At 37.9% G+C, this 24,765-nt stretch overlaps 1 protein-coding gene across 10 annotated transcripts in view; it reads left to right on the top strand.

Moving 5' to 3' along the window:
- ptprfb (protein tyrosine phosphatase receptor type Fb) overlaps positions 1–24,765 on the top strand; it is a 233,258-nt gene that overhangs the window by 189,951 nt on the left and 18,542 nt on the right. For all 10 annotated transcript variants that reach the window (XM_067363329.1, XM_067363330.1, XM_067363337.1 and 7 more), the window contains 4 exons: positions 1,203–1,430; positions 9,239–9,399; positions 14,961–15,073; positions 19,075–19,172. In XM_067363329.1, coding sequence (XP_067219430.1) covers positions 1,203–1,430; positions 9,239–9,399; positions 14,961–15,073; positions 19,075–19,172 — 600 coding nt within the window. The remainder of the gene's footprint in view (positions 1–1,202; positions 1,431–9,238; positions 9,400–14,960; positions 15,074–19,074; positions 19,173–24,765) is intronic.

Raw genomic sequence — 24,765 nt, 5'->3', positions numbered from 1 at the left:
CACACAGGGACAGTAAATCATTGAACACAAAATATTTATATGACATATTTTATTACCTCAAAATGATTTGCCCTAAGCATGGACAATTTTGTGAAAGGACTGACAGTGCCAGGTAAACGTAAAGCAAACGATGAATCTACTTAAAATTCACAAATACCAAAACAACGTGTCTAGAACCCATTATAATCAGTGATTCGGTCTACTGGATGTGGTGCAACACAACAAATCCCCAACAATAAACTGATGCCCCTTTCTATTTATGATGTACTTCAGCGCTCTGACACAAATTACAAATGAATTTGCAGACGTTCGCTTTCTCGCTTCCAGTAGACAGCCTCAAGCTGTTGCGGCGGTGCGGTGAAAAGACAAGAAAATGTGACGAGGCATATCTCGCCCTTCAGATTTACCAGTACAATGGTGGATAATGAAGAGAGACCACAGTGTGTTGCGTGGGCCGAAATATTTGCTTCTGACAATATGAAGCCATACAAGTTAAGACGCCACTTATACCATGTCTACACCGGATGCGACTGTTGACGCATCGTGCCGTGCCACAACAGCTAGAAGCTGTCTATACTTGACTCGAAAAAATGACAGATGCGAATCCATTTGTCCTTCCTATGAGAAGTATCTCGAGTGCTTGGAGTATGTCATAAATGGAACAAGGCATCGGTTTACTGTCGGGAATTTGTTGTCACACCGCACTGCATTCAGCGTAGACAACATCACTGATTATAATGGGTTCTATTGTCTTTTGTCGCGTCAGGTGTATACATGATGTTTACATCATAAACACAAAAAGAAGTCCATTGAAGTTGTAGTACTGTATTAATTACAATATTTTAAATAAATCTTATAGAATTTTTCAATCAAGGTCATGTCTGAGAGTGTCTTTATGTGGGAGCATGTATATTCACCAAGAATCCTGAGGAAAAAAAAAAAAAAGGTTCCTCATGAAAAAAAAATATTCCTCTCTACAAAAAAGGCGCCTGGCAGGAAACATTTGAGAACCACTGGGTTAAAAGATGATAGACCACAGCGATTATTTGTAGAGTTTATATATATTACATGCTTTTACATTCACAGGCAATTGAGATTAAAGCATTGACTGACTTAGCATTAGTTTTCCACACAACACTGAGAGCCTGGCTTTTATGTCTGTTGTCTTACACTAATTCGTCTCTGTCTGATCTCTTCTTCAGCTCCTGGAGTCTACTGAGGGAGCTCTGCTCAGGAGACGACGTCACACTGACAACGTTAGGTCATACATCGCCGCAAAGCTGCTCACCCTCCCAGAAAGCTTCACCTTGGGCGACGAGAAGACGTACAATGGCTTCTACAACCGTCCCCTTTCTAACAACCAAAACTACCAGTGCTTTGTCATGGCTGAACTCAAGGACCAATACCCTGTTACTGCAAATGAGAAGCAGGTATAACAGATTATAATTTGTTTTTTGAACTACACTATATGGGAACCCACATCCGTTTGTATGTTTGCAGTCTTTTATCAAAGTCCTTTGAAAATTTCAGTGTGAGTTGCAGATACACAAGCAGTTATTTTGTCAGTCTTGCCAAAGCTTTGTCCTAATAAGCAGCAAAGCTCAATAAGCTTTGTTTGTCGAACAAGCATTAGCTTAAATGCCTCGCCGGTTCTCTCAGCCCCTCTCGCGTTTTTCCGTCTGCTTCTCAAACAAATCAAAGAATCGAACTCTGCACCCTTTAGAGCCCTGAAAGTAATCATCGCTGAAACTTATTGCCCAGACCTCCAGAGGACCAGTTGGATAAATATTCATAATTTCCTCTTATGATAGCGTCAGCAGTGTTTGGCACTTTGAGCTCCTCCATCTCGGCTCTGTGGAAAGAGCAGAAGAATGGATTTGCGTGGCAGGGCTTTGGGAGCACGGAGGCTTGTCCTGATTCCCTTGAAGCTGACTCTTAAGTATCCCTAAAGCTTAGGCATTAATCTGTCCGCCATGCTTTATGAGAAGAAGAGGACAACTTCCTCACTCAGCACTTCAAAGGCCTTTCTGCCCCTCCTTTTTTTACCCCGGTAAACCTTTCCGTCCTGCCTCGTTCACTCGGACTTCCACAAGACGTTCCTGATTCACAGAAACTGCACTTGGAAGCCTCTTTAACTAATAAAGATTAAACAAGCCCACAGATTATTTGAGAATGTTTAGATAAGTGTGCGATTAGATGAGTGTGTAAGGTTCAAAAGAACAAGCCTAGCCATTTGTCCATGGCTAAAGAATGATATCTCAGAGAAATGTCCAATGCTCCACATCTAATGCTGCTGTGCCCTTCGGATCTGGCTCTCCAGGAGCTCTCCTGCAGCGGAGCTGTCATAGGAAATGAATGAACAGCTCTGAAATGAGCTGAGCTCAAGTAAAGGGGCCTTTAGAACATATGAAGCCTGGAGCTCGAGACAGAAACACAATCACGTTGAAAAGCTGCGAAGAAACAGTGTGGAGCTGGGATTGAAATTATAGTCTAGGACTGGGTATAAAATAATTATTTTCCAATAATTCACAAAATAAAATGCTACCAACCGCAAAAAAATAATTATTATTAAATATAACCTTAAAACAGTGTGAAATTAATAAATAAACAAAATTAAATTAAATATACTTTAAGAAATAAAAAATATATATTAAAAGAACTATACAATCAATAGGACTGGGAAAAAAACATTTAAAATTATTTTTCAACAATAAAATGTGACTATTTAATAATACTATTAATGTTAATTTAACAATATCAAATAAATGTTAAATTAATCAACACAATTAAATACACTAATTATATTTTAAAAGAATTAGCATTAGACATAGAGTTTAATTGACAGGCGATCTAATCATCATCTATCATAACGCCGAATCCGCTGTTATGTCCGACAAAGCATTCAGGGGAGTTAATGGATTAACGTTGGTGGACTCGAACTTGAAAAATGGTGTGTACTGACATCTTTCCACGGTTGAAACAACATTACAACATTCCTTTAAATGTTCTTTCATGTTTATTTGATGCTATAAATTAACGACTAGGAAGAAGTGATCGTTTCAGCTGCTTGAACTGAGGCTCTGCAGCGATCTGTCACGACACAACGGTATTTATTGTTTAAACTTTATTAAAAATTACAATATTTGAAATATGTTTCATATCAGAAGTATCCTGCTCTCTCTTGTCTGTTGACGTGTTGTCAGTGTCCTCTTTGCTCCGTGATGTGGCCTATTTTTCACTGCTCGAGAACGCCATTGCTTGTCGGACATAGCAACAGTAACTAAAGTGGGCGGGTCTTTGCGAACAGTCAATTATATACTATATATTTAAAATAAATATGTTTTAAAAAATAAAGCTTATTTTTGTCCTTTTTTAATACTTATATTTTTAATGCTTAATAATATAATACTATTTCTCCAACCCTCAACATTTAGCATGTGAGACTAAATAATAAACTAACTTTATTCATTGAGCATGATAGTTGAACAGTTTTCAGTGTGATCTAAATTTAGTGAAATATTTGTCGTTGTCTCTTCTTCAGCATTGAATGTTAGCTTTATATGTTAACCTGAAATGGATAAAAATATGCACTGTAGTGAACAGATTATTATGTAATACTTGAAAGAGGCCTGTTGACTTTGTGACCAAATGAATCAATAATTCCCATACCCAAAAGAATCAATATTAAAAATTAATCAGAATGAATGAAATCATTACCTTGTGAATAAAATTTACTTTTAATTCACTTTAGGTTTAGTTAGTTTCAGCAATGGTTTTGTTGCATTTTTTTTAGCTTTTTTACAAGTAGAGAATCACTAAAGACACCCATGAGCATTTCAATTCATCGTGAGGACCAGTAAGACACAGTGTCTCCATGTCCATGGAGAGAGACAGAATGTCTTTGTGTACAAGCATCACTTGAGGCACATAAACAAGCCCAGAGTAGTGTGAAATCGGATGAAAGATAGAGTGTGTAAACAGAATCTGTTTAAGCAAGTGCGGAGAAGCAGGCTTAAGATGTTATAAATGAGAGCGAGAGACAGCACTTCGACAGGTTTGAAAAGAAGAGAGCTGTTACAGCTGTCCAGCAGTCCAGAGGAAAAAGAACATTAGAAAGCAGTGAGCTTTTAAAGAAAGAACCACAAGAAAAAAGTGTAACCGAGGGAGAGAAAGAGCGTCAGCTGGCTGGTAAAGTTAGGAAGGAGGGCCTGTGGCGGCCGAGCTGTTTCTGCCAGATAAAGTGTTTACATTAGCAGAATGCCCACACTGAGACCCCAGTGCTGAGATGATGTCGTTTACCGCTCCTCTTCTGCCTGAGGACACAAGCCCATCCTTATCCGCTCAATGGATTTTGCGTTAGTTAGTATTCAGCTTCCTTGTGTTTTTTTCCTCCTTGTCTGTAGGAAATGCTAAACACATTAGTGACGTTAACTGCCTTTAACACGTCGTACTCAAATTGTGTTAAAGTGCCAGAGGAAGCAGAGTGCTGTCGTTTTATTCAGCTCTAAAGCATCTGTAGAAAACGCATTGCACTGTGGTTTACAACCCAAAAAAATTGATTTTTGAATCCCTTTGATGGGAAAATCTCACAAAGAAATGTCTGACTCATATTTTATTATACAAAAAAGAGGCCTATTTTTAGGACTATTAAGATTAGCATTTATGTTCAAATTTTCATTACTGTAATTTGAAAAATGTCATTCTCATTAGTTTAGTACAGTAATGTGGATAATTGTACATTTAACATTTATATTTCATCATTCAGCAGAAGCTTTTATACAAAGGGACTCACAAATGAGGGAAATCACAAGCAATTTATCATAAAGGAACCAACAATTTTCACAGTCCTGCAATGCAGAGCTTTGAGAGAAACGCAGAATACAGAAGCTGAACCAAAAGTATATATTACAAAAAATACTTGTTTCTTGTTTGTATAGAAAATGGCTTTGTTTTCCGTGATTTACTTATTTATTTAGATATCTTGCATATTAATCTAAATTTCTGTCCTAACTGACCATGAAAATCAGTGTGTGATAGGGAATTGAACTGGGAACCAACTGGTCCAAGTTGGTTTAGATGGGATGATCAGCAAGTTAGCCTGGTACATCAAGTCAGTTAAAGCAAGTAGCCAACTTTTAAACTGAGAGAAACTGGTTCCAACAACTAGCTTGAGCTTAAAGGCCCAACTCATGGCAAATTTCTTTACTTTGGAGTAAAAAGTAGTTCGAAATAGCGGTAAACTGTGGTATACTGCGAACATCCATGCTGCTGAGAGCGGCGTTTAGATGATTATGTACCTATGTGCTGCACGCTTTCCTTTCAATAACAAATTAAACAAAACAAAAATGACAGCAGTGAGAAAACGGTAGTTAAGAAAGCATCTGATCATAGTAATTGTGGATGTTTACACGAGCTCTGCAATTCAGCACTCCAGTATCTGAACATGCAATACATGAAAATAAAGAACAGAACCTCTACTTTAAAGGCTTAGAAAATCACGTTTTTATCAAACGCTACATCTGGATCGTGTGTGACCCTGGACCACAAAACCAGTCATAAGTCGCACGGGTACATACATTTTATGGGTCAAAATGATAAGGATATTGTGAATTTCCTACCGCAGATATATAAAAAATGTATTTTTGTGAGTGGATATGCATTGCTAAGGACTTCATTTGGACAACTTTAAAGGCGATTTTCTCAATATTTAGATTTTTTTTTTTTTTTTTTTTTTTTTTTTTTTCACCTTCAGATTCCAGATTTTCAAATAGTTGTATATTGGCCAAATATTGTCCTATCCTGACAAAACGATAACAACCATACATCAATCGAAAGCTTATTTATTCAGGTTTCAGACGATGTATAAATCTCAATTTCAAAAAATTGACCCTTATGACTGGTTTTGTGGTCCTCGTCTGTGCTTTCTTTCGGGAGATTCTGTACTCATTCAGAAGATGCGTAAAGGCCAATTAACACCGCACAGATAAACGCCAACAAACACCAATGAACAAGTTGGCAGTTGGATTTAGAATTTTATGAAGAATAACTGTCATGTTCACACTGCCCCAACAGACCCCAACAAACACTGATTGAACATGGTCAGTCAGGTGAAAACAAACTCCAACAGACGCCATCAGGGGTAACACACTGATCAGACAAAACCCAACAAACGTGTTTGTTGGTGTTTGTCTGTGCTGTGTGAACTGGCCTTAATAGCTCCCCAAGTGTGTAACAGTGAAAACATGGAAACCCGGAAAATTCTGTTTGGCAGAAAGCATTTTCTCATAAAAACTGTGTTTGCCGGGGAAAGAGTTAAAAGCAAGCAGCTTTACAGTATTAAACAAGAAAAAACAGTGTCATTGTCTCTTTCAATTAGTATTACAACTTGTGGACGTCCGACTTTAAGGAACTGAACAGAAGAAATTAACCAGAGAAGATTTCCACATCAAAGTAGGCGGAGCCTCAGAGCGCACCTACCTATTACATAATCGCCATGGACCAATGGTAGTTCAAAGGTGTTTACCAGCCAGGGCAGTTCAGAAAGTTTGCTTTGGTAAGCTGTTTCGAACTCCCATAACTAACACAAAATGAACTTCGTTTTGGCCTGATTTTGTTCTAAATGATGTCACACCAGTTCGTTTTTCGATTTTGCTTGAAGTATATCGGGGCCTTAAGCCAATGATATGGTTTTTCCAGGTCTTTGCTAAAGAAAAGCCACAATTATGCAGTGAAATGTATATTTCCAGTACATTACGCACACACACAACCGCCCGCCTTCACATAAAGGATCATGTTAACAGTGAGATTGTCATATGAGTAGTGCGATAACACAACGTCTTCATGACTTCATGACTCTCCTCCAGCTAATATCCTGCTTATCTCTTCAATTAATATCTGTGCACTCTTAGACGAGGCAAACTGAGCTGAGCAAGTGATCCGGATTATGGTGCCCCACTCTGTATGATGGGGTGAAGTGGAAGGAAGGGAGATAAAGAGAAGAAAGCTATGGGGGTTTGGCCTTCAGGGAAATAGTGTCCATATGGATGGCCTCTCCTAACACAGAATAAGGGAGTGATAGTGGCAGATCCATCTTTCCTCAAATTCCTTTCTTTGTTCTTTCTTTTCCTTTTTTCCCCCCAATTTTTTTTTTTTTTCTTTTAACACAGGCAGATTGTGAGGCAAAATTCGAACCTGTCCCATGGCGCGTGCATGGAAGAGGGCACAGCAGATATCTCATTTATGTCCCCTCACGCTGGCTCTTTTTTCTTCCTGTCACTCCCTCCCTGCCTCCAGCCAGCTCACTATCACCATGGTTTGAGCACTAATGAAGAGGATATGATTCCTCTCCTCAGCTTCCATTTATCAAAGCCACAGAGAGGGAGAGAGAGGGGGGGTGTCCTCTCTCTCTCTCTCTGTGTGTGTGTGTTCTTCTCACACAAATTCCTCTTTTCTTGTTCACATCTTCCTGTATATAGTCACATTTACTCAGAGGTGTGACCTATGCTAATCCAGGGTTAATGTGTGTATGGCAGGGGTTAAAAGGAGCTTTGTTAAGGGAACCTGGTCTGACATGGAGACAGATGTGATGATGTGTGTGTGCAGGGCCTGTTGTAGGTTATTTTAGTTTTGCTTTTTATTTGAATGCTATTTAACTATTTTAAATTTGCTTTTGCCATTTTAGTAATTTAAGTTGAACAGTGAACATACATTCCTAGAAAACCTGAAAATAGGAGGGAATTTCAAAATTGATATGAATCAGAAATAAAAATGAATTATAATATACACTAATGTTCAAAAGTTCGGGGTCAGTTTTTGTTTTGGAGGGGGAGGGGGGGGGTTTGATACTTTTAGCAAGGATGCACTGAATTGGTCAAAAGTGACAAAGACGTATAATGTTACAAAAGATTTCTATTTCAAATAAATTCTGTTCTTTTTATTCATCAAAGAATCCTGAAAAAACATTACGGTTTCCACAATTATTAAACAGCACAACTGTTTTCAACTGATTATTTTAAATGTTTCACGAGCAGCAATTCAGTACATTAGAATGATTTCTGAAGGATTTCTGAAGGATCATGAGACACTGAAGACTGGAATAATGATGCTGAAAATTCAGCTTTGCTATCACTAGAATCAGTTACTTATTAAAATCTATTCAAAACATTAAACTGTTATTTAAAGGTGCAATGTGTAAGTTCTTGGAGGACCTATTGTCAGAAATGCAATATAATATACGAAACTATGTTTTAAGTGGTGTATAAGGACTGTTTGGTCCCACTTTATAGTGGCCTTAACTACTATGTACTTACATCAAGACATAAGTACAGTGTACTTATTGGGTTCATATTGAATTGCAAAGCACTTTTGCTGCTATTGAGGTGGGTAAGGTTAGGGAAAGCTTTGGTGGTATGGGTAGGTCTAAGGGTAGGGGTAAGGTGTAAGGGATGGGTCAACAGTGTAATTATGAATGTAATTACAGAAATGAATTACAGATGTAATTACATGTAGGTGTTTTTAAAATATAAGTACAATGTAAAAATATGTATGTACACAATAAGTGCATTGTATCAAATTATTAATTTAAATGTAAGTACATAGTAGTTAAGGTCACTTAATATAAAGTGGGACCGACTGTTTTTATTACCTTAGAATGAGCCGTTTCTATCTACATAAACACCACGGGTCCCCTTACATGTTTAGACACCATTTTGCGTCGGCATGTTTCTACAGTAGCCCTAAACGGACAAACTGCTCTACAGAGTGCGTTTGCTTTACTGGCTTCTCTCTGCTGTCTCGGACAACGACATCTTTGTCCTGTGTTGCCCACCGTAGCAATTTGCAACCTCACCGCTAGATGCCGCTAAAATTTACACACTGCACATTTAAATTTTAATAACATTTCATATTATTTTACTGTATTTTTGATCAAATAAATGCAGCCTTCAGCATAAGAGACTTCCTTCAAAAACATTAAAAAATAAACTAATATAAAAAAATATATAACATTCTTATAGTCAATATAAATGATGACCACAGGAAACAGTTTATAAGTTCTTAGCACAGCTAAGATGTCTGCTAAATATCATGACAAAGACACAGAAACTTTAGCTACATTAATTTTGATTTCAAGTGAAGCATCATATCCAAACAAGCTCTTTTTTGCTCCTGGTCAGCCATATTGTGTATGTTGTTGCTCTGGACTAACACAAACTTTCTCTCTCTCTCTGTCTCTCTGTAGCGGACCTTCTCAGCCAGCCCATACTCGGACCTCATCGTGGTGTCGGACGAAAACCATGTGCAGCGCAGTATAGAAAAGCCTGAGATGCTTTGGGTCATGGGCCCCGTGCTCGCCGTGGTGCTCATCATCATCATAGTTATTGCGATCCTGCTCTTCAAGAGGTGAGGAAGAGGTTTCCCATCACTCCTTTCTGACGATCAGTAGAGGTTCACTGTTCACTGGATTTCGCCTGTGAACATTCAATGAACAACGGTAAATGTTGACCGCACCTTTATATTCGTTCCTCCTGATAAGATAGATCCCATATTTCAATTTCTGTTTGAATGTAATGTTTGAATTATCTTAATTTGAAGTCTTTCTCAATTAGTTGTGATTAATTAGATTTAATATTCACCATTCCATGTAATTATTTCTATATTATGTCAATTGACAGCCCTAGTTTTCACTGTTGTTGATGGGGTTATGAAGAGAGCAACTCTCTCAAAGTTCACTAGATGTGACAGGAAAAAATATCAGCCTTTGTGAAAGTCTCATTTTAGATGAAATACACCCCTGCACATCATCGTCGGCGTGACTCTGAATTCAGGGCTGCTTTGTACATGGAACAAGATGTGGCTAATTTTAGCTAGCTTTCCCGCAGAGAGAACAAAAGGAGGACATTATTCATAATGACATCTTGACTCAGCCGAATAAGGCAGACATGTAGCTCGCGGCATGACCCGGTGGTCCCATTCACAACGCTGATACAGTACTGACTAATACTCCCTCTAGCCCGTCTTAGTAAAATCCCTTACTTCAGAACAAACCTTGCGTTTGTTTTGCTCTGATTTTCTCCACATTCGACACAAATCCACCGTTTCAGCCCCCCTGATGGCGCAAGGACTCTTTTAGCTTTGCACTGAATCAAATCGAGGCCATTCACGAGCAAAGATGCAGCAGCGAAACGGCAGCGTCAGCTTTTGGTCTCGGTAGGCCAGCGGTTATGTGGCTGTGCCGGCACACCCTGCTGATGCTATTCTAAAAGCTGTCATCTTGCACTGCCCACCGCTGTGAGCCAGATAGTCCAGCGAGTAGCTCTGCTATTGTAATGCTTCAGGACTGATATCTGGTCTCTTTCACTGCTGGCCTCAAATTTCTCTCTCATACGTTTGTTCACACTGACAGTGATATTGTCGCTGGAGGCCACAACACTGCAAAAATCTTGTTCTTTAGTATTTTTGTCTTGTTTCCAGTCTAAATATCTAAAAATTCTTAAATTCAGATGCTTTTACATTAGTACATTTTTTTTCAGATCATTATTTTTTTCTTGTTTTCTGGAAAACAATAAATCTAAATGAATTAAGTTTTTGCTTAAAACAAGCTAAATTATCTGCCAATGGGGTAAGAAAAAAAATTTTGTGTCTGTTTTAAATCTTTTTCCTTGTTTCTGTCCCAAACAGACACAAGATTATTTTTCTTACCCCATTGGCAGATCATTTTGCTTGTTTTAAGCAAAAACTCACTTTTTTTTTTTTTTTTTTTTTTTTCAGAAACCAAGAAAAAATATCTTACATCATTTTACTTATCTATTAAAAGCATCTGGATTTAAGAATTTTTTTGTATAGTTGGACAGGAAATGTACTTGAAAAGTAAGAAAAGAATTTAATTATGTAGGAATGCACAATATTATAATTTTAACTGATACCGATAAGCACATGTTGTGGCCGATAACTGATCAATGGATCATATTAAAATTTTACAATATTTTGTCTAAATAAATTAAAAAACATTAAAACCTAAAATCAATTGTTTTGTGGACTAATGTAAATCTATTTTGAGATTTGCGGAAGGTCACATTTAACAGTGTTTTTAAATTATTCGTATGAGCATTAGATGACAATGAAGGTCATCTAAATGTAAAATTAGATTTTAAATAGACGTAAATCTGTAATATCATCCGATTACTGATATGGTACTGATATGTTTTGCCTCCCTAAGAATATGCAGTTTTTGTTTTTTTGTTTTTTTTTTAAATAGAAGCAGTGGATAATACGTCATGATCAAGATGAAAAACAAAAGGTTTTCAGCACAATAATAAATAACACTAAAAATTAATAATAAAAAAACGATTACTTTATTTTACAGTTCCGTAGTTACATTGTAATTACTCAAATAAATACTGAGTACTATTGATTTAATACATGTACTTACTATAGAGTTACAATTAGGGTTTGGTTTAGGGTTAGTTACTTATAATTATGCATAATTTACTGTTATTACTGTTGTAAGTACATGAGTAACGGGTAAATACGGCACTGTAAAATAAAGTGTTACCGAAAAAACTAATATTGGCCGATAACTGATATGGTTCCGATATATTATGCATTATGCACATGATTATGTGTTTGTATATAAATTGAAGCAGGTGATAATACATTGTGTTATAAGAACAAGATGAAAAGGACAAGGTTTTTGTCCAGGTTTTTAACACAACAACAAATAATTTAAAAAAGTTTAATATTGGTCGATATGGTACCGATACATGATTGTTACTGTAAATCAATTGAAGCTGTTGATAATATGTAATGTCATATAAACAAGATGAAAAAGACCATTTTTGACATGGTTTTCTACACATTTTGTATTATACCCCTGGATATGGGCAGAAGAGGTAGTTAGAATTACCTACAGGTAGTTCCCTAATATTAAAGGGATAGTTCACCAAAAAATTAAAATTTTGTCATACTTACTCATCCTCAAGTTGTTCCAAACCTGTATGAGTTTCTTTCTTCTGTTAAACACAAAAGAAGGTATTTTTAAAAATGTTGTTAATCAAACAGTTGACGGTAGCCACTGACTTCCATAATAGGAAAAAAATACTATGGAAGTCAAAGGCTACCGTCAACTATCTGGTTACCAACATTTAAAATATAATTTTTGGTTTGGAACAACTTGAGGGCTAGTGAGTGTTGAACTATCCCTTTAAATATTACCTACTTAATATTTGTGAGCTGAAGCAAAGGCTGGGGGTGTGTCAGTCATTTCATATAAGTACTTAATCAAATAACGTTTCTCTTTTTAAATCACCATCTTCAAACACAAAGTCAGATTTCTGAAAGACATTTTTGAAACCATGGTTAGCCGCACAGCTCACTTGGGTCTCTAGGTGTCTGACAGCAACTAATCACATGTCTCTTCCTTTCTCCGCTTCGTACAAACGCAGCAAACAGGAGAGGTAGGTACCTTCAGATCATGGCCAGGTGTCTTTCTGTCATAGTTTTCATTTCAGAAGTGTCATCTGTCTCACTCTTCACAGGCTGCAGGGTTTACAGGTGTGGCCGCACATGTTACTGTTCATTTTCATGTTGTTTTGAATGACTATCAGTTCAGTTCATCCAAAACAAGATGTTGGCTGTAATTGCCTTTCTGAATAAAGACTGACAGTAGTTCACCCTCACATCCTGCTGTCCTTGAAAAGCTCTAGTCCATTGGGTTTTCGTCGTTACAGTGGTGCATGCTTGCTGTTGTGATCGTGATGTTTTATTTTTGGAGATGTTTTTTTTTTTTTGCCGTGCTGTTCATGTTGATCCTTCACCTCCTCCTGAAGGTCACTCAGACTGAGCGTGTGCAGTCAGCCTTTCTGCTGTCTCACCTGAGCCCTGAATGGCCCATTGTAAAGGAAATGCCAGCCTGGCGGCTGCCGAAATAGAAATGTTCTCGTCTTCAAAGCTGACATTTCCCTCCACCGAACTGTTGTCCCCCCCCCCCCCCTTTCCTCCTTACTCGCTAATGTACAAAATATATCTCTAACACACATACAAGCTCTCTCTCAGAGCAAAATGGACATTTTCTGTTATTTTTATCTTCGCATTTCATTCTGAACCCACTATAAATGGATCCTTTTAGCCTCTAGTGTATATGTATTAACTCTAAACTGAATAATTGAAGCATGCTGAGACTTACTGTACGTACAAAAGAGGCGAGGGGCTACATGTCCAGCGCTCTAGTGATTAGCGATGCTGTACGCCTGGCTCTGTTAAGTGGCGTATGCTGAAGACCCTTCGGTGCGGCCCGCCTCTCTGGTGTCAGCCTCATTTGAGCTCTTCAGGCATTATGAAAGCTAGAAAACTGTGCTCAGAACCTTACAAATTGAGTGCAGTGAGATGTGAAATTTCCCGTGCAGTTGGCTCTCCCATTTTGGTTGGGGATTTGTGTCCATGTGTCTGAGGATGGGTTTTCACTGACAGATGTTCTGCGTCTCTGTGTGTGTGTGTGTGTGTGTGTGTGTGTGTGTGTGTGTGTGTGTGTGTGTGTGTGTGTGTGTGTGTGTGTGTGTGTGTGTGTGTGTGTGTGTGTGTGTGTGTGTGTGTGTGTGTGTGTGTGTGTGTGTGTGTGTGTGTGTGCACGACAGCTTTACCTGCTGGAAGAGCGCGCTCGGGAGTGCAGGTGCTACAGTGCCGTAATTACCGGTGTTGTGCCATCCAGCTGATGTGCTAATTACCTAGTCGCCTTGTTTTCCCCACAAACAAGGAGCGTCGCACCCCGAATATTTAGTGAGCTTGCTAACGGAATTGAGCGAGGTGCTGAACAAACACGCTATTTGGCTTTTATTTTGGATCGCCGTGACCCCATCACATCCCAAAGGGAAATCCTAATGTGCTCTAAAAGCAGCGATGCTTTAACAGGAAATGAGGCTTGTGCTTTTTAGACTGATTAATATGTTGTCTTAAAGACCTCAAGAAAAAAAATTTGGAGTATTGCAACTTGTAGACAATCTCTATTAGCTTTTAGGTCATCTATACAGATATAATAATTGTATGCATTTTAAATGCCTTTCCAGGAAAACTAACCAAAATTATATTATATTATATTATATTATATTATATTATATTATATTATATTATATTATATTATATTATATTATATTATATTATATTATATTATATTATATTATATTATATTATATTATATTTATTTTATTTTATTTTATTATTAGTATTAAATTATGTAAGATACCATACTAATGTAGTGTAATATAAAGTACTATTCAAAAGTTTGGGGTTGGTAAGAAGTCTCATGTTCAGCTCCATTTATTTGGTAAAAAAAAAATACAGTAAATAATTTTTTTTTTTTTTTTTTTTTTTTTCCTGTGATGGCAAAGCTGAATTTTCAGCAACCATTACTCCACTTTTCACGTGATCCTTCAGAAATTATTCTAATATAATCTGGTTTTCTTCTCAAGAAACATTTCTGATTTTTATCAGTGTTGAAAACACTTGTGCTAGATAATTTCAGGATTCTTTAATGAACAAAGTTCAAAAAGAAAGTTTAAAATAAAAATCTTTTTTTTTTTTTACTGTTGTTTTTTTTGATCAATTTAATGCATCCTTGCTGTATAAAAGTATTAATTTCTTCTGAACCCAAACTTTTGAAGTGTTGTATAATATAGTTGACTAAATGTTTAGTCCAATCAGATTCTTTCTAGACTAATAAGCAGCAAATCATGTGTTGAGTTGTCAACACAAGACACAAAAATGTTACTCTTCAAGGAGTGTTTAATAAATATTATTTTATTGAGATGCTAATGTCCACATTTCACTGTCTCATCCCTCAAAACTATTTATTTTATCTTACTTTTGTTGTAGAATATTTCGAATCTGCAGTCCATTCTCTGTTGTTGAGGCTGTCGTAGCCTGAATGAATCAATAGCACTACTCATGCTGACTCCATTTTGTTCTTACAGGAAGAGGGCATCCCCCCTACCTAAAGATGATCACTCTAGTGGTGTGAAGGATTGTCTTCTGGCCAACTCGTCTGATCCTGTAGAAATGAGGAGACTCAACTACCAGACACCAGGTAACACATCACACACCATATGTACTGTAGACACACGCTACCAATCTGCCAGATCCCCATGTGTTCTCCACCATATGCACGTGTATACTTGCCTATGACTCAGTGTGTGATATTTGAGCTTATCACCATATGCCCAATGCACAAACACAAATCCAGTCTTTTCCTTACATACACAATACATGCACATCATCCATTGTACTATATCATCTGTATCTTGTTCAGTAACCCTGATATTATTTTCTCTGTGCACAAACACATGTCAGCATATGCCACCAAATGTGTCATTTAGCATAAACAGAATGTGTATATGCACACAGATACATGCTGACTGAACTGACAGTGTGTCTTTGTAATCAGAAAGATCTGTCACTGCCGTGCGTATCTTCAAATCTTCACGGCCCACCCTTAAAGACAGAGCACATGAGAGAGGAGGCACTTTTGGTCATAACACTGCATCTGAAAGCCAGATAAAAGCTTTATTTTATATTATATATTAGAGCTGCACGATTCATTTGTAAAATATTGCCATCTCCATTCAAATACCCACGCAATCTTATTCATGAATGACAGCGATTCAGCTATGTCTAATAAAACGTTAACAGGTACAGCTAATGTTCAAATATGCGTCGGCACTGCTGCTGAGCCAGAGAGAGCAGTTGTCATGTATAGGTATGAAACGGCTTCACAAGAAGTCTTTTCAACCATATAGTATCATTATTTAGGTTACAATCATTTAAATTATTACAGAAGTACTTGGATAAAAGCTTATAGTTCAGATATAAACACCGATGCCTATGGCAATAGAATAAACCACATTTTGAAAATAACTTGACGCTTCAAATAAAGATTGTATCAATTACATCATTACACCATTAAGTGGCAACAATTAAGAAAATGTATTTTTTATATATATATATATATATATATATATATATATATATATATATATATATATATATATATATATATATATATATATATATATATATATATATATATATATATATAATATTATATGTGTGTTTTTGAAAGAAGTGTATAATGCTCACCACGGCTGAATTTAATCAAAAATACAGTAAATATAAAAATATATCTCAGTAGTTCATTCATTTCTCTTTTTTTTTAAGTTTCAGAATAGTGTAAGGTGTTTTTGTTTAAATAACATTTTCGTTTAAGAACAGTACTGTTTTATGACTTTGTTCAGTGAGTATACTGAATAAGCAGTAGCTGTAGGAAAGCATAATGAAGCACTCTGCTTCATATTGCATATAAGGTACTATTTGTCTTTTAGTGGCTAAATTCAGTTCAGAATTTAATTTCTTCACTCACTGTCTCATCTCCTTGGAGTGCCTTATATGGACTCAATTCACCCAAAGGCCTCTTGCACTCTTTCAACCCCTCTTTGTTAATTAGCCTCCTGCTTACCATTCCCAAGGTGAATGAGAGACAGATCTGTGACGCTAAGAGAAAATGTCAGGCCTGCCTCTCTCTCCTCTAATAGCTGAGTGGTGGCAGTCGAGCCAGGTTATTACAGACCCTTTCAGTCCTGAAGAGCACATAATTACCGCAGGCAAAACAGCCATACAGCTCTCTTACCGTGAATCTCCGCTGCCACAGCCAGCGGTTTTCATATGGCAGCAGAGTGGCGACAAGCGTACTTCACATTTCAATGTTTGATTAAATTTTGAAACACAGGATTGAGTTGTTTTTGTGTTGTTTATGAGTACAAATTATGTGATGGTATAGAAATATATATATAGAGAGAGAGAGAGAAAATACATATATATATATATATAACATTTGAAGTGGATCAAAACCTTTCATCAAAGTTGACCTAAAACCTTCTTAGGACAGCTTCCTTCTTAGGAGAACTTTGATTAACTTTTTTGATCCACTTCAGATGTTGACTACTAAGGTTATATGCCTTCATTTTTTTTTTTTTTTTTTTTTTTTTTTGGCTACTTCTTAAAAAAAAAAATGTCTTATGTAAAGATTCTGTTGTTTTCACCCAGACTTCTTCAATTATGAAAATCCCTTATAAAAAAAAAAATAGTAAGGTTTAAGTAAACAAGGCCTTTTAATATTTATTGTCAAAATAAGTAACATAAATATTTATTTAGATGAATATGTAAATATGTACCGTGCACCTTCTTCTCAGTAACAAAATAAACACAACAAAATTATTAAAACAACAAGCATTTATTATAGAAAGCATAAGAACAGCATCTGATCATAACAACATGGGTATGTTAGCACGAGCTCTGCAAATTAGCACTCCAGTCACGTCATGTCTTCATATAGCACCTTATTCAATAGATTGCTTAAAATCAAGCAGCTTTACAGTATCAAACATGAAAAAGAGTGTTAGTGCCTAATTTTTTTTTTTTTTTTTTTTTAAACACGCACTTCATTTTGCACTATGAAGTGGCTATCCAGTGTGTTCATGTTTTCACTCGAGGAGATATTACCTCAACAAACTTGAGTAATGAAATGAATCAGAGACAGAGGCGCGTCCCACGCAAGTGAAGGCGGAGCCTCGGCGCACACCTACTCTGGCGTTATCATCACTTACCAATTGTAGTACGAAGGTGTTTTGCAGCTGGAGCGAACTTTTCCTGAAAGTTCGCTTTGGCAAGCCGTTTCGAACTTCCAAAAAGAACACAAAACGAACTTCGTTTTGGCCTGATTTTGTTTGAAATGACGTCACATTTCGTTCTTCGATTTAGTTTGAAGTACACCGGGACCTTAAGACAAAGGCAAGACAAAGGAGTTGGCTTCCTAAAATGCTTTTAAAATAATTTACCTTAGATGTGATGATAAATTATATTGTGGTGGAAATGTTTGTTTCAGAGGAGAAAAAAAATGTTTGACATTGTTATTGTGCAAATGAATGATGTGAAAAAGTTTGTTTTCTAGTGCCCTAGTTGAAGAAACAGCCATATCTGAGGCAGGAATTACTTGTTTTGTTCCTGTATTAACTGCAGGAGTTATTCACTTGTATGTTATGTACAGCACACACATGCCCACATTATCAAACTTCATTTCCTGTCATTATCTTATATGTTGCAGTAAGGTGTCCAGTCCCCTATCCATATGTTTCTAGTTACATTTTCACTTAAACGACCTTGGACATTCATTTCAATTCCAGACATCTTCTAATCTGCCTTTCCCTGCTTTGCATGCATGTTTTAACTTTACTTTGTCACATGATCCCTCAAGGTGCTTGGACATCTTCCTCCATCTCCTACTAAGCAATTCCCAGCTTACACCACTGACACTCTAAATTAACATGAACTCCTACTGAATATTTACATACGCAGTATGTCACAACACATGACCGACATATTCTAGCAAAGAAATGCAAGATGTGTCCGCATTCTGTCGGACCCAAGGATACAGCAAATCAGTTTTTTTGGCATCACATCAGTGCGGTTGATAAAGAGAGTGGCCCCTGATCCTGCCGCCCACTGTCTTGCAGTAACGATTTCATGAAGTAGCTGGCAGGGGGCTCATCCAGACATTACTGTGCTCACTATGGGTATAATGAACTCATAATGGGGAATCATACCCAACCATGTCCCATTAAGCATCTCAGTCTTGCTCATTCATCCTCAACCACTGGAATCCTAATGACAGATCCTCTCTATTACAACCCCCGCCGCCCCTCCTTTCCTCACCAAACATCACACAGGCTGAGCATTTCCACAGATCCAGCTGAGCATGTAGCCTTGACATGTTCTCAGGCGCTGACAGTGGCAGGGAAATAGTTTTTAGCAGCAAGCTGACCCCCCAGACAAGAAATCCAGAGCGTCTTTTGGGTATAGACATAAGAGGACACAACATATGTCAGCACAAATCTCACCGATGGATCATGTCACATCAAGGTGCAAGAAGAACCTCTTATGTCGTGCCCTCCTCAACTCAAAACTGACAGACTCTCTCCCCGCCGTAATGGTATGATGCATCAGGTGTGATACTCTTTGTCTTATTTTCTATTTTAGGAATGAGAGAACATCCTCCCATATCTGTCTGTGAGTTGGCGGACCACATCGAGCGACTCAAGGCGAACGATGCCCTCCGTTTTTCCCAGGAGTATGAGGTAGGACAGTAGCTTAAACTCATTTGACTAGTGCAGCTCGAACGTTTAGCATTAAAAACATCTAAATTAATTACGGTTGCAGATTCTTTAGGACAGGGGTTGGAAACCCTGCTCCTGGAGGACCACTTTCCTGCAGAGTTTAGCTCCTACTTTGTTGGAGCAGGGTTGGAACTGAAGTCTACATGAAAGTGGTCGTCCAGGAGCAGGGTTGGCTACCCCTGCTTTAAGATTGTTGTGGTAATGTTGTAGTTTTACTACATAGTTTGGAGCAGAGGTACCCAATCCTGTTTTCTTCACAGTTCAACCCTAATTAAGAACCAGCTAATCAAGATCTTCAGAAACACTTGAAAATTACACACAGGAACTCTAGGAACAGAATTTGGCACCCCTGATTTTGAGCTATTTTATTGCCTTTAAGTCCCCCGGGAATGTTGCTTTCATACTGATGTCTATTGAATCATTGAAGATCACAGAGTCTATGAACTACAGGATCCAACTGTATCAGGTGGAGGATCACTGTCTGCACTCTCATTGGTAGTCGCAATAACTGTTCACTTGCATAAAGTTAAGCTCTTCTGTTGCATTAGCAATGGTCTCTTCTACTCTTGTTGCCAGAAATTGCCAACTCTCATTGAAAATGAATGGTATCTGGTCACTTCCCTGTGAGGAAATATTATGCACAAATTGTGCTATTGTAGCCATAAAGGTCACTCACTGGGGCAGTACTCTCAATAAGGACACCTTTTTACCTTATTTACTCCTAAAGCACTCATAGTAGTACCTTAAGACTACTACCTTTTTTAAAGGGATAGTTCACCCAAAATGAAAATTCTGTCACCATTTACTCAGCCTCAAGTAGTTGAACACAAGTTGAACGCAGAAGATCTTTGGAAGAATGTCAGTAACCAAACAGATCTCGCTTGAAAAATAAATACTATGGTAGTCAATGGGGTGCAAGATCTGTTTGGTTACTGACAATCTTTCAAAATATCTTACTTTGTGTTCAACAGAAGAAAGAAAGTCATACAGGTTTGGAACTATTTGAGGGTGAGTAAATGATGACAGGATTTTTTGGGTGAACTATCTCTTTAAGGGTTCATATTACTACTCTAAAGTACTAATATGCACCGTTTAAAAGGTGCAAATATGTACTTTTTAGAGTACTGTCCCGGTGACAATCTGTTGTATGACAAAGATACAATATTTGCACATTTTTTCTGAAAATGTATGTCAAAGCTTGTCATTGCCAGTGTGAATGCTCTTTAAGAAACTGATGAAACTCAGCAAAAGTTCAGCCCATGTAACTTTTTCAGATAGAGCAATTGTTTTGTCTGGGTTTCCATTGTTTGATCTGATTTGGCATTTTTATTTTCTGTTTTTGTTACTTTTGTGAAGTTTGTTGTGTCTTTACTGTTTTTAAACCATTCTCTCACTCACTTTGCACTCTTTGGTGTTATCTAAGTTTCTCCTGCCATCATCAGTTAGAGCGCCCACATCCGGTGTTATGACAGCTGCTCGTGCTTGTTTCTTTCAAATAGGCAGATGTTCATTTTCCCGTGATCTCTCTCTAGAAACCTTCAATATATACATAGGCCCTGTCACATCTTCCTGGTGTTCAGAAAAGCCTTTTACCTTTAACATGCCTGTCAGCTGTCAACCTAAAGATGTGGAATTATTAAAAGATCAGACAGTGTTGGCCCAAAATGTGCATACTTGAAGGTTAAGGTTTTGACAAACACCTGGTGTGGATCTATTAGTAGATTAGTCTTAACCATTGCAAGATACCCTTTAGAGATGTTTATGAGTGAAGTAGTTGTCAGTTTGCCAACATCACACATGTCTCTTTCTTTCATTTGTTCCTTTGTTCTTCTTGTCTCACTTTGGTCTCTTTTTTCATCACAGTCGTATTTATAGTAAAACTGCAATTAAAATTTCGCTCCAACCAATGATACCTAATTTTCTGTAATTGCACATGTCTGTGGAAAATAAAATACAAAGACGACAAGGATTTTGTCTTTTTATAGACCTCCTTTTATTCATTCCTCTTTAAAGATGTTTATTGAGAGACGGATCAGGCTGTTTCAACAGTCATATGTGACTAATCTCACCTCCTGCCGCTGTGGTTGTGGTTTTCACCACTCAAGCCCTCTGTAGCCAGGCGGTGCTCACAACCTGCTCTTGGTATGTCGTGATGTCATGTCCTCCTGTCAAGGAAGGCCCCCTCTCAAGGGGACAGATGGTTCCGCTTGGGCCAATGGGAGTAGCCTAGTCCAGCCAGCATGAGCTAGGCAGCAGGTCACCATCGCGTTTATTGGCTCCAAGTTCTACTTTATGCATCCGTTGCTCGGCTTCGTTGTGTCAGTGTTTCACATGCTCATATCTGCCAAAGATGTTTTTCCCTCTGCCTTGTAATCAATTGCCATTTCCTCTTGGCAAAATTGTGCCACACCATACAACCGGTGATCTTTACATTAAACCAGCATGACACCCAGCTTTATTATTAACCTGAAGACATACCAATTTAACCCAAAAGTCAGTTGTTTTTGAATGGTTTACACTCCATAAACATAAACCAAAATTTAAATTGTTTGGTATCCAAAAAATTTCTCCTTGGCTTTTAAAGTGCTCAGTAGCATTTTCAAGTGCTCACTCCTCAGCTCCACTGGTGGCAAAAGCAATAGCTAACACTCCCATCAGACACTGATTCTCACTAGTAACGAGCTTATGTTTGTCAATCCTCTAGAGCCAAAGCTTTTTATAGGAGCCGGCACTCACCTCCCACCGCTATCATTATCCGCATCTCTCAAGCTTGTCATCTCATGTAGTGACAGCTCATATTTGTTCCCCTTGTTTGCCGAGCACTGCCAGTCAGCATACCAGCTGTCTTATTCGCACATTACCTGAACTTATATGCGAAAGCTTACGGCAAAGTAAATGTTCCTCCAAGATGCTTGCTGATAAACTGGCAGTGAAACACTTAGCACGCCAAATACTTCAATATGGCAATTTATTCATATTGAATTTTGAGGTGCTGTATACTCGTGAACATTCCTTCACATGTGGAAATTTAAAAACCAGTTGTGTTCTGAAGAGAATGCTTTAGTTAGGGCATTTCTTGTCAAAAACAAGTGCGCAAGTTTGAAAGGATCCGAGGAGGCTTATGTTATCAGGTGAAAGGTGTGGAGGTTGATGGACACTGAGTCAACCAGAGACTTGTCCAGATCAGGCAAATCAATGCTGCATAACAAGAGACCCTGCGACGTTATTGAACGGCCAAGCAGGCTGCTGCATATTGCCGTCGATCGATGCTCAGATACGACCCAGTGTCATTTGAGCCGAGGAGACCTGTGACTTGAGAAGGAGAGGGAGAAAGTACCACCCCACCTCTAGTCTCTTGTGTAATCCTCTGAAGTCAGAATGATGAATCCAGTGTCTAGCTCCATGCAGAGTCATGTAGTGCAGAGTGCATCTTTAATTCTCTCCTGAAAATTTACATTTTATTCATTTGACTTTTGCTTAATCCACAGTGACTTAAAGGTGCAGGCATATGTTTATCAGTATGTGTGCTCCCTGTAATTCAACTGTAAGACGCTTGGCATTGCTAGCACCTTGCTTCATTGGAACTACAGGAACATCAACTTTATTACTATTAATACCAATTCTGTCTTGTTATACACAAGTTGTACATTTTCTGCTTCCCCTGTGTGAGTGCTTTATTGTGGAATGTAAAAATGCACTAAAGAGCGGCAGAATGCAGGCGAGTAGTTTAGTCAATTCTATGCTTTTTTACAAATCCAAATGACCAGATGCAATGAACAAAAACAACCAGTCACAAATTACTTTTTAAAGTTGACACATTTATTTTTTGATTGCTTGTTTGCATATTGATCGATTCTTGCCACCATAGACAATGTAGATACAATTTGAACATTTATCATAGGTCTTCTGTTATTATTTGTTGTTGTTATTATTAATAGTAGTAGTATTGTTAATGTTAGTATAATTCTTATTATTAGGGCCCAAGCGCTGAAAGGACTAGATCGCCACCAACTCGATCAACGTGAAGTCAAGACATTGTGGATCCTAAATTGCAAGCGGATTTTTGATATCCCGAATGGTTTGGCTGTGGCGAGGCAACAAATTTATGGCGAAAAAGGAAACAAAGTGTTATAACTTGCTTTAAACTTCATAGGAATAATGAGACATGGCAATGTAGACCTGTGAAGTGATTCTTGATATCTTAAACACGGTTGCCATGGCAATGCTGTGAATAAATGGAAACAGGAAGTGTTATAAATTCTGAATACATTGATTTTGATGAAACTTCAGCTGTGTGTTTGTTGTAGGAGACAAAAGTTATTGTAGTCAAAGTTATAGCACCAACACTGACAACAGAAAGTGTCACTTTCGAAATGCTTTGAAATCGCCCTCTTATTTTTACCCAATTTGTTTCAAACTTCGTTAGTATAATCTCAAAACACAGCAGATGTACGCCTGTAAAATGGATTCTTATCATAAATACTGTTGCCATGACAACACGTCAAACTTAAATATTATTTTGACGTGTTTTTGAGGCGCTCAGCATGCAGATCAGAGGTGTCAGCCAGTAGGCATTGGCAAAGCCTTAAAAAAGGGCATGGAGGAGGGGCTCTATAGCGCCACCTTTTGACAAATGTGGGGGACTTAGTTCGGTCTACAGTCACCAAACTTGGCACATATATTGTTCTTAGCTCCAAACAACAGGAGGTCCGATATTTTGGTTGAATTCACACAATTGGTGCGCTGGGTCTTGGGCATCTCTGCTTGCAACTATTTTAATTATCATCAACCTGAAAAATGTGTAAGAACAGTAATGAATCATTGTGCCATCTAAAAATTCAGCCACAAATTATTTGATATAGGTTATTCATTTATTTATTGTTGTCACCATAGACATGAATCCGTAGATGCTGTCTGATTATAACATGAGCATGACCTCTCAAACCTTTGTACACAACAGATAACTGACCTCTAATAAAAAGGGCCTTGCTTGTAATGTCTGTTAGCCATTCAGGGCATCACCTCATGCAGGCAGCCAGTGATATATGCAGGCTTTTCCTCCAGATGTGTTCATCTGTCCTCTCTGTTTAGAGCTTCCTGTCTGTCTCCATAAATCCACACTCTCCCTGTTGGATCTGGTATTCCTCAGCCATTGCTCTTCCCTCTTCGCTCCTGTCAGCGGGCACAAAATCAAGCGCAGGCATGAAGTCCACATGGACACCAGTAATCCATTAGTCCAGGCTGAGCGTCAGAATGCTCCCTCCTCTCAATGTAATGTTTAGCATCAAAGCCATATGACCGAATGAGCTCAGGTACAGACATACGGAGTCAGTGGTACTATTATCAGAGCCCCCTACAGTGATCATGTTTGAATTATGGTATCAGAGAACACTAAGCCATCTGTTGGTTGCCTGTGATAACACAGCAGATGAACTTGGTGTTATTGCAGGGAAGATGATCACTAGTAAGGGAACAGAACTGCAATATATCCACAAAGGGATCCAAATTACCACTCTTGAGCTTTGCCAGTCCATCAGTTCTAACAACCCCTGGT

Source organism: Chanodichthys erythropterus, chromosome 16 (genome assembly GCF_024489055.1).
Source record: "Chanodichthys erythropterus isolate Z2021 chromosome 16, ASM2448905v1, whole genome shotgun sequence".
In the NCBI taxonomy this organism is placed as follows: domain Eukaryota; kingdom Metazoa; phylum Chordata; class Actinopteri; order Cypriniformes; family Xenocyprididae; genus Chanodichthys; species Chanodichthys erythropterus.
Note: the sequence above shows the minus strand (reverse complement) of the source record. Positions and strands in the feature narration are given on the sequence as shown.